General features: G+C 38.1%; 1 protein-coding gene and 1 pseudogene across 3 annotated transcripts in view; both read left to right on the plus strand.

Annotated features, from left to right (window-relative positions):
• Positions 1-12,688, plus strand: part of sec24a (SEC24 homolog A, COPII coat complex component) — a 51,353-nt gene extending 38,665 nt beyond the window's left edge. For 2 of the 3 annotated variants that reach the window (XM_052103748.1, XM_052103749.1), the window contains exons 14-22: positions 100-258; positions 760-933; positions 1,019-1,129; positions 1,650-1,825; positions 2,521-2,658; positions 8,950-9,054; positions 9,144-9,236; positions 9,688-9,791; positions 11,302-12,688. In XM_052103748.1, the coding sequence (XP_051959708.1) occupies positions 100-258; positions 760-933; positions 1,019-1,129; positions 1,650-1,825; positions 2,521-2,658; positions 8,950-9,054; positions 9,144-9,236; positions 9,688-9,791; positions 11,302-11,416 (1,175 nt within the window). In that variant the 3' untranslated portion in view covers positions 11,417-12,688. The remainder of the gene's footprint in view (positions 1-99; positions 259-759; positions 934-1,018; positions 1,130-1,649; positions 1,826-2,520; positions 2,659-8,949; positions 9,055-9,143; positions 9,237-9,687; positions 9,792-11,301) is intronic. The other variant, XM_052103750.1, reaches the window with a different exon arrangement.
• A 5,487-nt stretch (positions 12,689-18,175) lies between these two features.
• Positions 18,176-18,294, plus strand: LOC127628271 (uncharacterized; annotated as a pseudogene).
• Positions 18,295-18,388: the final 94 nt, after the last annotated feature.

The raw sequence follows: 18,388 nt of genomic DNA on the forward strand, positions 1-18,388 counted from the left end.
TACTACAGACCTCGAACATTCAAGTGTAACAGCAAGTAAAGGCATAGCTGAAGGAAAATCTGATGACTCTTTCACTCTTGTTTTGTGTCTCTCCTGTAGGTTGTATATCCAGATACTCGGCAGGAAGTGTGTATTATTACCCGTCCTATCACAATCATCACAACCCTTCACAGACAGAACGCTTCCAGAAAGATCTCAAGAGATATTTGACACGCAAGATCGGCTTCGAGGCTGTCATGAGGATACGCTGCACTAAAGGTCTGACAACTGCTATGAATAAACGGGGGCTCTCATTCTTTAACGTGTCGGATGTGTAGGTTTGTGCCAAACTTCCGGCAAAAACTTAGAGAAGGCAAATAAAGGGCTCAAGGATTTAATCTGAGAGCCTTAAAATAACAAGTTAAAGTGAAATATTGAACTATAGCATAATAATAGAATAAAATAGTGTAACTGCCCAAAGAATCTGGACCAATATTGACCAAAAAGAGACAGATATTTTTATTTTGATATTTAAAAGCCTTCAAATAAATCAGATATCCCTAATTTATTATATGATTTCTATTTCAGTATGGATGAATGATTTCAGGTATATGAAGCACTTTCATAAGAAGTATGACCATTTTAATGGCAATTATGGCAATCGTGAAAGCCATAATCACAATATGTTTGACAATTAACCATCTGCAAAATTTCTTGCGTACAAGCGTTCTTATATGTGCAGAAAAAGTTGTATCGCTAAATGTCTGTGTCCTTCTGTAGGTCTGTCCATACACACTTTCCACGGCAACTTCTTCGTCAGGTCGACAGATCTGTTGTCTTTGCCGAATGTGAATCCTGATGCTGGCTTTGCCGTTCAGATGTCTATCGAGGAGAATCTTCTGGACATGCAGGTGGTGTCGTTCCAGGCCGCTCTGCTCTACACCTCCAGCAAAGGTACATGAGCATTAGAATACCTCGCCGTTCCTTCTCGTATGATCTGCGGTCATGTGATCATCACCCTGCTTTTGTTGTGTTTCAGGCGAGAGGCGGATTCGCGTGCACACGCTGTGTTTGCCGGTGGTCAACTCTCTGTCAGACATCTTTGCTGGTGCTGATGTTCAGGCCATCGCTGCTCTGCTTGCGAGCATGGGTACCAACAACATCTCCGCAATACACGTTACTGACCACATTCAGTTTATGTCCACTGCTGACATTGATATTATTCCTGCAGACCCGACAAGACTTGTTTAGTGGTGGGGTGAAATTTAACAAGGAAATGAAATGATCACATTCTTTGTTAGACCTTTTGAATGGGAGTATTTTGGGCAAGGCACAAGGGGCAGGATGTTTTCAATTCTGCTAAAATGCTTCATGCTTGTGGTAATGGGCAGATTCAGTCTATTTCTATTCATTCTGTTGGCTGGGCTACAATAATATATGTACTTGTCCAATGCATGGTACTATATTTGGTGTGAAAAAGATGATATTGTAATACTAAATCTCTGTGTTTGGAGAGGATGATTTTCATGATAATATTACAGTTATGAGACTTTTGGACATAAATTGCACTGGATTGACTATTGGGTTGTGTTTTTCTGTCCTCTATCCCCAGTATGTTGATGCTGATGTTTTTTTTTGTTTGTTTGTTTTTTGTGATTGCTCGTGTTTAGCGGTTGATCGTTCAGTAAGCGCCAGTCTGAGTGACGCTCGAGACGCTTTGACAAACGCAGCCATCGACTCCCTGACATCTTACTGCACATCAGTGCTGACTATACAACAGCCTGGACTTCTCGCCCCCGCCTGTCTGCGCCTGTTCCCACTCTACATTCTCGCCCTACTCAAACATGTATGTTTACATAATGTCCTGATATTGTTTTATTCAGCTAATATTTTATTTGATACTTTTGGAAAGATTTTTAACAAAGTCAGGCCTAAATTACTTTTAGCAAAAATAGATCTCAAAAGCCTTATTTAGATTTGTAATCACTATAACTTTTATTGTATTTTAACTTGTTTGTTGCCATGAAAATAGCCACGGAAGCTGGCACCGCGTTGCTAACAAAAAAACTAACTAACATACTCGTCCTAATTAAACATGTACGTTTACATACTGGCCCTCTCAAACATGTTTTGTTTACATAACCTACACAAGCACGTACTCTTACACAATCATACTACTTGAACATGTACAGTTAGTCAAGACATTTTTATTTGTATAGTGCTTTTCACAACACACATCGTTTCAAAGCAGTTTTACATTAAAATGTGCTGTAATGTTTGTAATATCAAAAATGTATTTTTACATAATCACACTACTTGAACATGTACTCCTTCACACTGGTCCTACTGAAACATGTTTTTTTAGATACCCTACTAGAACATAGTACTCTTACATCATTGCATAGCTCACACATTTCCATTCTCATCCTTCTTAAGCATTTACGTTTACATGCTTGCCCTACTCATGTACCCTCATAGCTGCATATGGTTACAAAATGTTCTCTCATATTAAAGTATTAAATATGCTCCTCCTCATTTCAGAAAGCATTTTGCACAGGCACCAGCACCCGACTGGATGAGCGTGTGTTTGCCATGTGTCAGTTGAAGTACCAGCCACTGGCGTACCTAATGCTCATGGTGCATCCAGCCCTGTACCGCATGGATAACCTGACAGATGAGGTGAGGACATGTGCCATGGCAATAGAGCTCAACAATCACATTCTTTTTTTTTTTTTTTATCCTATTTTCTCTCAATTTGGAATGCCCAATTCGTACTACTTGGTAGGGCCTCGTGGTGGCGCGGTTACTCGCCTCAATCCGGGTGGTGGAGGACAAGTCTAAGTTGTGTCCGCTTCGGAGATCGTCAATCCGTGCATCTTATCACGTGACTCGTTGTGCATGACACTGTGGAGACTCACAAGCATGTGGAGGCTCATGCTACTCTCCACGATCCACACAGAACTCACCACACACCCCATTGAGAGCGAGAACCACTAATCACCACAATTAGGAGGTTACCCCATGTGACTCTACCCTCCCTAGCAACCAGGCCAATTTGGTTGCTTAGGAGACATGGCTGGAGTCACTCTGCATACCCTGGATTGAAACTCGTGACTCCATATTCAATATTCGCTGAGTTACCCAGACCCCAAAAGGCACATTCTTGATTTGTATTGATAACATATAAACCTTTTAAGACATGCAAAGCATGAGCTCTGACATTGTTAAAGGGATAGACTCTCCTTTTGTGTTTCAGTTACTGAAATGAGCTCTGCAGTGACTGGCAACTTACAGTGCATCTGGAAAGAATTCCCAGCGCTTCACTTTTTCCACATTTTGTTATGGTACAGCATTATTCCAAAATTGATTAGATTCATTATTTTCCTCAAAATTCTACAAAAAGTATCCCATAATGACAACGTGAAAGAAGTTTGTTTGAAATCTTTGCAAATTTATTAAAAATAAAAAATAAAACAAATTCACATGTACGTAAGTATTCACAGCCTTTGCATGACACACAAAATTGAGCTCAGGTGCATCCTGTTTCCACTGATCATCCTTGATGTTTCTACAACTTGATTGGAGTCCACCTGTGGTAAATTCAGTTGATTGGACATGATTTGGAAAGGCACACACCTGTCTATATAAGGTTCCACAGTCATGTCAGAGCACAAACCAAGCCATGATGTCCAAGGAATTGTCTCGAGGCACAGATCTGGGGAAGGGTACAGAAAAATGTCTACAGCATTGAAGGTCCCAATGAGGGTAAATGGAAGAGGTTTTGGAACCACCAGGACTCTTCCTAGAGCTGGCCGCCCAGCCAATCTGAGCGATCGGGGGAGAATTTACATTTATGCATTTGGCAGACGCTTTTATCCAAAGCGACTTACAGAGCCCTTATTACAGGGACAATCCCCCTGGAGCAACCTGGAGTTAAGTGCCTTGCTCAAGGACACAATGGTGGTGGTGGCTGTGGGGCTCGAACCAGTGTCCTTCTGATTACCAGATTGTGCCTGGGGAAACAAAATTCTCTGATCTGATGAAACAAAGATTGAAAACTTTGTCCTGAAAGCACCACTCATCACCTGGCCAATACCATCCCTACAGTGAAGCATGGTGGTGGCAGCATCATGCAGTGGGGATGTTTTTCAGCGGCAGGAACTGGGAGACTAGTCAGGATCGAGGGAAAGATGAATGCAGGAATGTACAGAAACGTCCTTGATGAAAACCTGCTCCAGAGCGCTCTGGATCTCAGACTGGGGTGAAGGTTCATCTTCCAACAGGACAACGGCCCCAAGCACACAGCCAAGATGACAAAGGAGTGGCTATGGTACAACTTTTTGTATGTCCTTGAATGGCCCAGACTTGAACCCGATTGAACATCTCTAGAGAGATCTGAAAATGGCTGTGCATCGATGCTGCTCATCCAACCTGATGGAGCTTGAGAGGTCCTGCAAAGAAGAATGGGAGAAACTGGCCAAAAATAGGTGTGCCAAGCTTGTAGCATCATACACAAAAAGACTTGAGGCTGTAATTGGTGCCAAAGGTGCTTCAACAAAGTATTGCGCAAAGGCTGTGAATACTTATGTACATGTGATATTTTGTCATATGTGATACATTTTCAAAGATTTCAAACAAATTTCTTTCACGTTGTCATTGAGGTATTGTTTGTAGAATTTTGTGGAAAATAATGAATTTAATCCATTTTCCAACAAAATGTGGAAAAAGTGAAGAGCTGCGAATACTTTCTAGATGCACTGTGTGTGTATGTGTGTATGTATGCATGTGTGTGTGTGTATATATATATATATATATATATATATATATATATATATATATATATATATATATATATATATATATATATATATATACACACACACACACACACCTGCACTTTTTGCAATAAAATTCACTGAGAAGTATAAAAACTGTTTTGTCAATAGTTTTATATTGTATATTTGTTTTTGATTGACATTCAGTTCAATTCCCTCATAAAATAATAATAAGGTGTAGTGTCTACATTTGTCTTTGTCCAATTTTCATACACTCTTGCTACGAATCAAAATTTGTAATGCGTTTCATCTAGGAGCTGGTTGGTTTGGTTCAAGGCTTTGAAATCTTTATTGAAGAATGTCTTGAAATGCTTATCTCGATAAAAGGTCTAGCATGAGAATTATCAAGTTCCAAAAGGAAAGTGTCTGTACTTCTATTCGATTGAAAAAAAATGGTATTCCTGAATCCCAGATTCTTTTTTGGTACCTGTGTTGGTCCATTTGCCTGGACTGCAGCTGTACTTTGATATTTCATCAATAAACTATAAGGGATCGGCAACATTTTTGACATGGAGTGCCATTTTTAATTCTACTGGTAGATGCCTGTACACAAGCAACAGCAGGAGCAATAGGAGCAGGCTATTCAAACTTTGAAATTATTTGAACTAAAAATACAAATGAAACTAGTGCAATTTCAAATGTAAAGTGCTGTTCAACCTTTGAACAGTTGTGAACATCTCTCTGGCAAAGAAGCTTCATCCGTGCATTCTCTACCAGTCGGGTATTTGTTATCGGGAAAATACATCGTGTGTGAAATTCATTTTGTTCCCTCCTTCACGATTTATATTGCATTGAAAATTCTATTAAAACTTCAAATTGCACTCCAAACAAAACAAAAAAGCAATTTAAATAATTAAGTCATAAAATAGTGTGTGTGTGTGTGTGTGTATATATATACAGTGGGTACGGAAAGTATTCAGACCCCCTTAAATTTTTCACTCTTTGTTATATTGCAGCCATTTGCTAAAATCATTTAAGTTCATTTTTTTCCCTCATTATTGTACACACAGCACCCCATATTGACAGAAAAACACAATTGTTGACATTTTTGCACATTTATTAAAAAAGAAAAACTGAAATATCACATGGTCCTAAGTATTCAGACCCTTTGTTCAGTATTTAGTAGAAGCACCCTTTTGATCTAATACAGCCATGAGTCTTTTTGGGAAAGATGCAACAAGTTTTTCCACATCTGGATTTGGGTATCCTCTGCCATTCCTCCTTGCAGACCCTCTCCAGTTCTGTCAGGTTGGATGGTAAACGTTGGTGGACAGCCATTTTCAGGTCTCTCCAGAGATGCTCAATTGGGTTTAAGTCAGGGCTCTTGCTAGGCCATTCAAGAACAGTCACAGAGTTGTTGTGAAGCCACTCCTTCGTTATTTTAGCGGTGTGCTTAGGGTCATTGTCTTGTTGGAAGGTGAACCTTTGGCCCAGTCTGAGGTCCAGAGCACTCTGGAGAAGGTTTTCGTCCAGGATATCCCTGTACTTGGCCGCATTCATCTTTCCCTCGATTGCAACCAGTCGTCCTGTCCCTGCAGCTGAAAAACACCCCCACAGCATGATGCTGCCAACACCATGCTTCACTGTTGAGACTGTATTGGACAGGTGATGAGCAGTGCCTGGTTTTCTCCACACATACAGCTTAGAATTAAGGCCAAAAAGTTCTATCTTGGTCTCATCAGACCAGAGAATCTTATTTATCACCATCTTGGAGTCCTTCAGGTGTTTTTTAGCAAACTCCATGCAGGCTTTCATGTGTCTTGCACTGAGGAGAGGCTTCCGTCGGGCCACTCTGCCATAAAGCCCCGACTGGTGGATGGCTGCAGTGATGGTTGACTTACTACAACTTTCTCCCATCTCCCGACTGCATCTCTGGAGCTCAGCCACAGTGATCTTTGGGTTCTTCTTTACCTCTCTCACCAAGGCTCTTCTCCCCCGATAGCTCAGTTTGGCCGGAGGGCCAGCTCTAGGAAGGGTTCTGGTCGTCCCAAACGTCTTCTATTTAAGGATTATGGAGGCCACTGTGCTCTTATGAACCTTAAGGGCAGCAGAAATTTTTTTGTAACCATGGCCAGATCTGTGCCTTGCCACAATTCTGTCTCTGAGCTCTTCAGGCAGTTCCTTTGACCTCATGATTCTCATTTGCTCTGACATGCACTGTGAGCTGTAAGGTCTTATATAGACAGGTGTGTGTGGCTTTCCTAATCAAGTCCAATCACTATAATCAAACACAGCTGGACTCAATTGAAGGTGTAGAACCATCTCAAGGATGATCAGAAGAAATGGACAGCGCCTGAGTTAAATATAGCGCCTGAGTGTCACAGCAAAGGGTCTGAATACTTAGGACCATGTGATAATTTCAGTTTTTCTTTTTTAATAAATGTGCAAAAATGTCAACAATTGTGTTTTTCTGTCAATATGGGGTGCTGTGTGTACAATAATGAGGAAAAAAAATGAACTTAAATGATTTTAGCAAATGGCTGCAATATAACAAAGAGTGAATAATTTAAGGGGGTCTGAATACATTCCGTACCCACTGTATATATGTGTGTATGTATATATATATATATATATATATATATATATATATATATATACATACATACATACATACATACATACATACATACATACATACATACATACACACACACACACACACACACACACACACGTATCCATCTTTCCATTTACCGTCAGCAAGAATCTGTCTAAACATGCAGGTGGAAAATTACTTACACAAATGAAGACAAAAACAATTACAAATGTCAAAATAATCATTATAATGATGATGATAATCACTCAAATATAAATCAAGCTTCGAGGTGAACGTGTTTTTGTACACTGCAAAAAATGATTTTCTTGACAAGTATTTTTGTCTTGTATTCCTGTCAAATTATCTAAACTTTCTTAAAACACGATTTATTTACTTGTCAAGCAAAATGGGATAAGATATTAAGTCTTGTTTTAAGATAAATCTGACTAAATTTAGTGAACTTTAGACTCAAAACAAGAAAAAAATCTGCCAATGTGGTAAGCAAAATAAACTTAATTTAAAAGGAAAACAAGTTTATTTTGCTTATCCCATTGGCAGATTTTTTTTCTTGTTTTGAGTCTAAAGTTCACTAAATTTAGTTAGATTTATCTTAAAACAAGACTTAATATCTTATCCCATTTTGCTTGACAAGTAAATAAATCGTGTTTTAAGAAAGTTTAGATAATTTGACAGGAATACAAGACAAAAATACTTGTCTAGAAAATCATTTTTTGCAGTGTATTATTTTACAGGCTGAAGAGTTGCATTCACAAAGAACTGCTCTGTGGAAATAAAATGAACTGATTCAATGCACTCATAAAAAAATGTTTAATCTGAAGTCAGAAACAAAGTGTGAGATCCTTAGATGCGCATCCCCCTCTGTATCAGCGCATCATATATGCCCATATACGGCTTTTCTGTCATCTACGGGCAAATGATTTGTTATATTAATAATATCGAGCCAAACATCGTCATGACATGGTCAAAGGCATCAGCTATTGGCGATCACTCTGAGCATTATTGATCCCGAGATCATCGACTGTCGACACAACCCGAATGTGTATTTCTCTATAAATGAACTAAATGTTCAGACAGTCTCTTGCTGGTTTTTCCCACACATTCAGGATCATTACCGCTTTTTCTGGTGTCGCTGCGGCTCGCTTTGTGCGTGCACTTGTAAAATGTATATTTTAAAGGCTCATTATTAAGGTTTAGTAGTTCTCTGTAATGTAGAACAGTGTTAGCAATGTTACTGAAAACATTCTTTCTCAGTCCTGGAACTCAAACCATTTTCTGATACTAGTGTTTTTCCTTGAAGCCTAAACTCAACCAATCACCGGCACTTTTAGATTTGGGCACATCTAGCATGCTACGTGCTTATCACTGGCGTTGACGAGATTAACCCCTTAGGTGTCGAAATTTGGTACCGAATGACAAGACATTTTTCAATACTTGATTGTTTAGAGGCAATTCGGTCGATGCTTAAAATGTATCAAATTCAGTACCCCGCCCTAGGCGTGCCAGTGATTACCCCTCCACGTGCCATAGGTTTCTAACCCCAGAGCTATATAATCTATATGTTTGTCCTGTGGTCCACAGGGGGCGCTGAACATCAACGAGCGCACCATCCCTCAGCCAAGAGTGCTGCAGCTGTCTGTGGAGAAGCTGAGCAGAGATGGAGCGTTCCTCATGGATCATGGCATGGTGAGCGTAGCACAACCATCACATGAACATCTCTTTTTGAATCCGTCTCGCATCTACATATAATATCATTGTGGTCTGTGCTCTTTCAGGTCCTGTATCTCTGGATCGGAAGAAATTGCAACCCATCTTTTCTCACGCAAGTGCTGGGAATACAAAGTTATATAGCTCTTCCTCAAAACATGGTAAAATTAGCTTTAGATCTTCATTGTCTGCTTTCTGTGGAACAATATAAACTGGTTCATAACAGAGAAAGTAAATAAAATAAAAAAAACTCTTGTGAATTTCATGGAAATGGAAAATCTTTATTTAGCGTGTATTTATTTGTTATTTTGTAGGGTTCTGGCAGTCGTGGAAAACCTGCAATTAATAAAAGCAATTTATAAAAATCTCTAAAGTCATGGAAATTTCAGTAGGGAATATACACTTCTGCACTATAAATTCATTGCCTAGATATTCAACTTTAAATCCTGTTCATTCCAAGTGACATACAAATGGAGAACCGCCCCAGAAATCTCATGTTTTTTTTTTAAAGGTTATGAGAATTTGTAGTGTGTGGGAACCCTGTTATTGAAATTATTGTATGTAAAGCTCAGTATGTAGGTCTGTAATGTTAAAGTGTTTTTGTTGTTCCAGAAGCAGCTTCCAGAGTTGGACACAGCAGAATCTTCCAGAATTCGAGCTTTCATTGATTGGCTTAGAGAACAGCGTCCGTTTTACCCCATCCTGCATATCATCAGGTTAGACTCTTACTAATGTTAACATCCATTTATGATAGAGAACAGAGAGCAGGTTTTATTGTCATGACAACTAGATACATTGTGAGCTGATTTGCTGAAAGACTGGAATAAAAGTATTGGCAAATCAGCATACAATGACAAAGAAACTGCTTTCCTTCTGTGCAAATGATATCTAGAATAACATTCAGGATATTTCATTTCAAAGCAAAACGTTAGTTAGGCTAACAGCTAAAACCAGGACACGCTTACTTTATTTTTAGAGAATTGTTGGGGCTTGACACGGTGTTTTAAAAATGCGATGCTCATGGTGCAAGACGTAACGACCAAAGACCTCCATCTGAAACGTGTACATAGACAAACAATTAAAAAATAGTGCAGATGGAATTTGCCGACTGCATCTGTGGGGGGCATATTCAGAAGGCTGTACATTTATTTTTATTTGTTTGCAATTCTGTTTGGTGGTGCAGAAATGACATCAGTTTTAAAGCACAGTTTTGGTAAAAGACTCACAGTAGATGATTTGATGTCTGACATTACTGAACTGTACTACTGGTTGAACTCACAATTCACATCAGACCTTTCAATCTTCATGGATGAAAAAGAACAGCTTCATTATTTTCAAATCTCTTGTAACAGAATGAGAGAAATCATAGAACACATCAAGCCTTGAGGCGGCAAGACTCCTCCGGGTACCACTACTGTCAGCTTAGAACAGGAAACTGAGGCTACAGTAGGCACAGGCTCATCAAAACTAGACAGTAGATGATTGGAAAAACATTGCCTGGTCTGACAAATCTAGATTTCTGCTGAGGTACACCAATGGTAGACCCAACTGCAGCCTCAGTTTTCTGTTCTTAGCTGACAGAAGTGGAACCCAACGTGGTCTTCTGCTGTTGTAGCCCATCCACCTTAAGGTTCGACATGTTGTGCATTCTGAGATGCTGTTCTGCTCACTAAAATTGTACAGAGTGGTTATCTGAGTTACATTAGACTTGTTGGTTAACTTTCAACAGCTGATTAATGATCTGTGATCAGTTTAAAGAACTTGCATCCCTAATGCTGTGTATACTGTGTGTAGTGTTCCTGTGCCAACAGAGCCGGTGTTTGAGAGGTCGAACATTGTTGTACATGATCATAGATATGCTAGTGTACAATTCAAATGAAACATAAAATTTAAGATAAAAACTAACATATGAATGTAAAAATTTGAATGTGCAGTTGAATTTTGGATGTGTGCCAAGCGCTGAGGATGACCAAATCGCATTCTTGCATTAAAAAAGGCTTGATGCAGTGCAGCAAATACCGTTTAAATGTCTCGATGTGCATTTTAATGTTGAAGTTCTTTGATCAACATCTAAAAATTAAAGTGCACCTGCACAAGATGCTAAATTAAAAATGAAATGTGATGAAACAATTAATGGTATTTATAAATATTCTTAAAATATTTAAGCTATAAATTTGAATTTAGTTTCTCAGTCCCGTTAACCATGACAAACGTGTTGTTTGACAGAGATGAGAGTGAACTGAAGGCCGAGTTCATGCAGAACATGGTTGAGGATCGCACCGAATCTGCGCTCTCTTACTACGAGTTCCTGCTTCACCTGCAGCAGCAGGTCTCCAAATGAGCAGTCCTGACACACCACAGCAGTATTCATGAGGAAACGCACTCGAATCCAGCGCTGACGGCCCCGTGTTGCTTTCACTGAGGAACGAGAGATGACATGAAATCAAATAAAGCCTGCACTCACTGATTGTTTATCTGGAATATTCATGTGAACTGACTGTGTTGCATACCGAACGCAGTCGCACAATAAAGTCGTCTGTGTCTCACACTAAAGGTTCTGTGCAGGACTGTTGCTTGCTCTCTTCGATTAGAGCGGACACACCAGTGACATGAAAGTTTGATGCAGAAGTTTCATATTCAAAGATCAGGTTTCATTGAAGTCATTATTGTGTCTGACTGGAGTCTCTACACAGTTCTTTAGGTGATTGAATCATTTGTAATTTATTGACTTTTACTAAAATACTAAAATGTTAGGGAAAGCAATTTCTTCAGCCTATAATTAGTGACGTTACCAATTCATTCTCACACTTGTCTGTTAAGATTTAAAGTTTCTTTAAGTTGTTTTAATTTATGAGAATCACAGTTCAGTTTAATTCAATATTTGCTTTAAATGTTAGTCTTCTTATTGGAAAATCTGTTGAAAGAAATACTTTGTAAGTATGTAATGTTTGATTAGGACACTCGACATTGTGATCTTTATGATAAACATGTATATTGATAAACCTACATTATATTGAAAAGATGGTTGATTTTAGTATGAGCATTATTCAGATGATATGATATTAAAGAAATAAAATGTGTGGGACTTTTAAAGGTTTTTTGTTGTTGGTAATGGAAGACATTTACACATTTTCTGTTTAAGATGATTTGGGCAAGATGATCAAATGCATATGACTGTGGAGGAATATTTGGCATATCATTTTCATATATTTCATAAGTGTGTTTTGCAATGTTTAAGCCTAAAGAAGAATGTTTATTCAGCTTTCTCTGCAAATAATATTTACCTTATTTACTTTTTCAAGATATTTACTTTTAGAGCTAGTTATGAATTAAGGTAAGACACAAAAAGTAGTACTCAATAATTGCTCTTTGAACCCTTAATCTTGATATTTGCAAATTTGTTTGTCTGATAATCTAGTTAATAAATCAGTCTTAATTTATTTGTTCAATCCAGTTGTTTCTGCTGCAATAGTTTGGCTCATTTTATCATACAAAAACAATTGAGTTTTGAGAAAATATTTGTAAATTGTCAACCATTTATACATGTAAACTTTCTGAAAGGTTTGAATCATTAAAGAGTTGGTCTCTTATGAGCTGTGCTGAACAGCTGCTCCATGAATTGTCTTATCAGTGCTTTGGTTTGTTTGTAAGCATCACAGTTTCTCATCTGATTGCTCTTTGCAAGCGAATTCATAACATTTGCTAAACTGGGCATTGAAAAAGCCAATAAGCATCAACTAAAATTGCAATCTAAATGTTAACATTAGGATGCTGCTGTACAGACTTTGATTACCTAAATAAGAGCATTTCAATGCCACCTTAATGCTTGCTATGACGTAAGTGTTTGGGGCCTTAATACATTTTCAAAGGAAAAATTAAATAGAATACACAACTTTTTTGAAAGCAGTTAAAGCATGTACCAGCCGAGCCCCTGTGAAATGTTTCTGATAAATCCTTGCCTGACAAGGAAGAATACTGAATACCAATCTTTGAAATATGCTGTTCTGTACAATGGATTCAGTCATTAACATTTAAATAGCCAGAAGGTTTTATTTTACAAAGCCATAACACACTCCTGCTTCTTGTGCCAGAGCCGGTGTTCAGCCGGAAAAACTGATAATTTTTCCACTGACTTGAACCGAACAATGATCTAACCAACCACGTTACTACATAACCTGCCGACAAACAAATACAATGAATCGCAGACTTTCCTTGAGGCTGGAGCTGTTGAGCAAGTCCTCAGAACCGCCCTCAGATGCAGCCAATCATTACTGTATATAATGATATCATCCAGATTGTCAGCGGTGTATGCAGAGTGCATTATGAGGATTCAGTCCAAAAGTCAAATCAATTTTATTTGTATAGTGCCTTTCACAACGCACATCGTTTCAAAGCAGCTTTACAGAAGATCAGCATTAACAGACGATAAAACTGTAATGTCTATAATGTCGATGAATCATCATCATTGTGTAATTAGATAAAATACGATTGTTAATCATGTTTAAAAATAAGTAATTAAATAATAATTGTATTAATAATCCCAGTGAGCAAGCTGAAAGCAACTGTGGCAAGGAACACAAACTCCATAAGATGTAGAATAATGGAGAAAAATAACCTTGGGAGAAACCAGACTTACTGTGGGGGCCAGTTCCCCTCTGGCTAACATCATGAATATAATGTAAATATTACTTATGTATAGTTAAAGTCATGGTTTAAAATGATTAAACTAAGTAAGTGTTAAGGGTCAGTGTTTAAACATCGATTTTGTTTGAACTGTAAGATTAATGACCAATGTCTTTGAAGTCCATCCTGGATTAACTGCAGAATTTCACATAGGTGCAATTGTCCTTGTTAATTGGCTGATAAAGGCAATTGTTAGTAAAGAAATTGGCAATTGTTAGTCTATGCAGTCCATTTCAAGACTGTTGTCCATCAATAGACCGAGGTGATGCAGGCAGAGATCAGGGATGTGAAACGCAGTTCAACCTGGCCGGTAATTTCGGTGAGGTTCGGTGTGGTCCATCCTAAATCGTTCAGAAAATTCAATTTATTGCAGAGTTTTAAATCATGATCAGTGTTTCTGGTTAAGGCAGACCCAACTAAAGCAGCCTAATTGTGTGTTGGAGGATAAATGAGGTGTATGTCTGGCTAAATAGATGAGTCTTTAGTCTAGACTTAAACTGAGGGACTGTGTCTGCATCTAAAACAGGAGGTAGATCATTTTCATATTTGGCTCCTAAACTATGGAATAGTCTCCCTAACACTTTGGTAGTTCCCCGAACTACCAAACACAATACCCTCACTAAATCATTTAGAAAAAATTTGATTAAGGTCAAACTTGAACAAAACCGACAAATTAAAAATACACATCATATAAAAATAGGGCTATTAAACATTAGATCTCTTTCTACCAAAGCACTAATTGTTAATTAATTTATTACAGATCATAGATTGATGCACTCTGTTTGACTGAAGACTGGCTTAAACCGGATCAGTATATTAGTTTAAATGAATCTACTCCTCCAGGTTATTGTTATAAACATGAGCCTCGTCTGAAGGGTAAAGGAGGAGGTGTTGCTACAATTTACAGTGACGTTTTTGGTGTTACTCAGAGGACAGGATATAAATGTCTTTTGATCTAATAATGCTTAATGTGACACCATCAGATATAAATAAAAAATCTCTGTCGTCTTTTGTCCTTGCTACAATCATCCGGGCCTTATTCAGATTTTTTATCAGATCTTGTAGTTACTGTAGATAGAGCTTTAATTGTTGGTGACTTCAACATTCACATAGATAATGAAAATGATACATTGGGATTAGCATTTATCGATATTCTCAAAATGTAACAGGACCAACTCATCGCCATAATCATACGCTAGATTTAATTCTGTCATATGGAGTTGATGTTGATAATATAGAAATTCTGCAGCAGAGCAATGACATCTCGGATCATTACCTCGTCTCTTGTATGCCGCAATCAACTAATGTTATTCAATCTACACCACGCTATCATTCAGGTAGAACTATTCTTTCGACTACTAAAGATAGCTTCACTAATAATTTTCCAGGTCTATCTCATACACTTGGTAAACCCCAAAGCCTAGAAGAACCTGATGAAATAACAGAAAATATAAATAAAGTCATCTCTAGCACTCTTGATAGTGTCGCCCCCCTTCGATTAAACAAAATGAGCCCTGAATAAAGAAATACGCCCTGTACCTTTGTTCACTGTTCACACTCATGCTCTCAAGAGAGCATCTTGGAAAATGGAGTGCATGTGGAAGAATACAAAATTAGAAGTATTTCCAGGTGCATGGAAGGATAGTGTCTGTAGCTACAGACAGGGACTAAAAGCAGCCAGGTCAGCATATTTTAGTAAACTCATAAAAAATAACAACAACAATCCTAGGTGTTTATTAATTTGTGTGGCTATATTGGTTAGGAATAAAGCCTCAACAGAACCAGATATTACAGTCCAGCACAAGAGTAATGACTTTATGAATTTCTTTACTGATAAAATGAAATGATCAAAAATAAAATTTTAAATATGCAATCATCTGTCATAGCACCTCAGAAAATAGTGTCTCATAATTTTCCTCATGTGTAACTTCAATCCTTCACTCTCATAGGTCATGAGAGTGACAAAAACTTAAAAAGAGCTAACAAAACTTATCGAAACATCAAAAGCCACAACATGTTTGTTAGATCCTATACCAACTAAGCTCTTGAAAGAGGTATTTCCTTTAATTTCAGAACCTCTTCTTAATATAATTAACTCCTCGGTATCCTTAGGACATGTCCCAAGAAATTTTTAAATGGCAGTTATCAAGCCGCTTATTAAGAAGCCACAACTTGGTCCTGGAGAACTGGCTAATTATAGGCCGATTTCAAATCTCCCATTTATGTTGAAAATACTAGAAAAGGTAGTATCCTCCAAAAATTTTAATTTGTACAGAGAAATAGTATATATGAACAATTTCAGTCAGGATTTAGGCCTCAGTACAGAGACTACACTTATCAGAGTTACAAATGACTTGCTCTTATCATTTGATCGCGGCTGTATTTCACTTCTAGTGCTTTTAGATCTTAGTGATGCATTCGACATGATAGATCACGACATTCTCTTGAATAGGCTGGAGAATTATGTTGGAATTTGTGGAGTTGCATTAGCATGGTTTAGGTCATATTTAGCAGACCGCTACCACTTTGTCTGTGTAAATGAGGAATTGTCAAACCAAACAAAAGTAAAATATGGAGTGCCACAGGGATCAGTTTTAGGGCCTCTGCTTTTCTCCATGTATATGCTTCCCCTGGGAGATATTATCAGGAATCGTGGAATAAGTTTCCACTGCTATGCTGACGATACACAACTTTATATTTCTTCAAAACCTGATGAGATTTCACAATTCTCAAAATTAGCAGAGTGTATAAAAGATTGGATGGCCAGAAATTTCCTTCTACTCAATTCTGACAAAACAGAGGTTCTAATTATTGGACCAAAAACCTCTAAAAATAAGCTGCTAAAATATAATTTGAACTCCTATCCTGAGGTCACCAGAACTGGCTGGATCCAGCAACATTCCTGCTTCATGTTGGACTCCACTGCTTCATGTCACTGAATGATGATGACTAAATGCAGCCGGTGCCAGCCAAACATCACTTCGGTCTATTATGATGGACTTTAGAGGATGAACTGATACCAACTCCAACCTGCATCACCTCGGTCTATTGATGGACTACAATCTTGAAATGGAATGCATAGACTAACTATTGCCAACAAAAGCCTTCATCAGCCAATTAACAAGGACAATTGCATCTATGTGAACATCTGCAATTAATCTAGATGGACTTCAAAGCCTGTGGTCATTAATCTTACAGTTCAAACAAAATCGATGTTTAAACACTGACCCTTAACACTTATTTAGTTTAATAATTTTAAACCATGATTTTTACTATACATAAGTAATATTTACATTACATTCATGATGTTAGCCAGAGGGGAACTGGCCCCCACAGTGAGTCTGGTTTCTCCCAAGGTTATTTTTCTCCATTAATCCACATCTTATGGAGTTTTGTGTTCCTTGCCACAGTCGCCTACAGCTTGCTCACTGGGGTTAATGATTCAATTATTATTTAATTATTTTTAAACACGATTAAGAATCGTATTTGATCTAATTACACAATGATGATTCATCGACATTATAGACATTAGTTCTATTGTCTGTTAATGCTGATGTTCTGTAAAGCTGCTTTGAAACGATGTGTGTTGTGAAAGGCGCTATACAAATAAAATTGACTTGACTTGAAAATTGACTCTCTGTATGTCTGTCTGTCTGTGTATCTGTCTGTCTGTCTGTTACTCTGTCTGTGTCTGTCTGTTTGTCTGACTGTCTATCTATCTATCTCTGTTTCTCTGTCTGTCTGTCTGTCTGTCTGTCTATCTATATGTCTGTCTGTCTGTCTTTTCTATCTGTCTATCTATCTATCTATCTATCTATCTATCTATCTATCTATCTATCTGTCTGTGTCTATCTGTCTGTGTCTGTGTCTGTCTGTCTGTCTGTCTGTTTCTCTGTCTGTCTGTTTCTCTGTCTGTCTGTTTCTCTGTCTGTCTGTCTGTCTTTTCTATCTATCTATCTATCTATCTATCTATCTATCTATCTATCTATCTATCTATCTATCTATCATCAGTCTGTCTGTCTGTCTGTCTGTCTGTGTGGTGGACACTTTAAAAAGAAAGCGTCCTGAGGTTAGTTTTTAAGTAGAGAAGAGTTTTCTTTGGCCTCTGGCTTATTATTACGTGTTAAGCATATAATTGTGCAGCTGAGTATGCCCTCTATTAGCAAACCACATGGATGCTATGACACAGGTATGCAGAAAAAGGTATTGTGGACGACTCCTGTGAAATTGAATGCGTAAGGAGGCACTTACCTTTTCAACAAGATAAATAATTAAAAATAGGCAATGTCTGAGAGGAAAGGGCCTGTTGTCTCTTTTTTAGAGCTTTAGTACAAGACATATGTCAATGATGGGAGAGCAGCGTAAGGATGCGTGCAGTGCGCTTGCTTTAAATTCCCTGCTGGTAGCCGCAGCTCTCGCTTACGGCCATACCACCCTGTGCAGGCCCGAACTCTTCTGATCTCAGAAGCCAAGCAGTGTTTGGCCTGGTTAGTACTTGGATGTTAGACTTCATGGGAATACCAGGTGCTGTAAGCTTTTTCTTTTCCTTGTTTGTTTTAACTCATACACTCCCCCCTGGCTCAACTGGGATTTATTTATTTATTCTTTGGAAATTGGTTGTTTGATTGAT

This window comes from Xyrauchen texanus, chromosome 34 (genome assembly GCF_025860055.1).
Source record: "Xyrauchen texanus isolate HMW12.3.18 chromosome 34, RBS_HiC_50CHRs, whole genome shotgun sequence".
NCBI lineage: Eukaryota > Metazoa > Chordata > Actinopteri > Cypriniformes > Catostomidae > Xyrauchen > Xyrauchen texanus.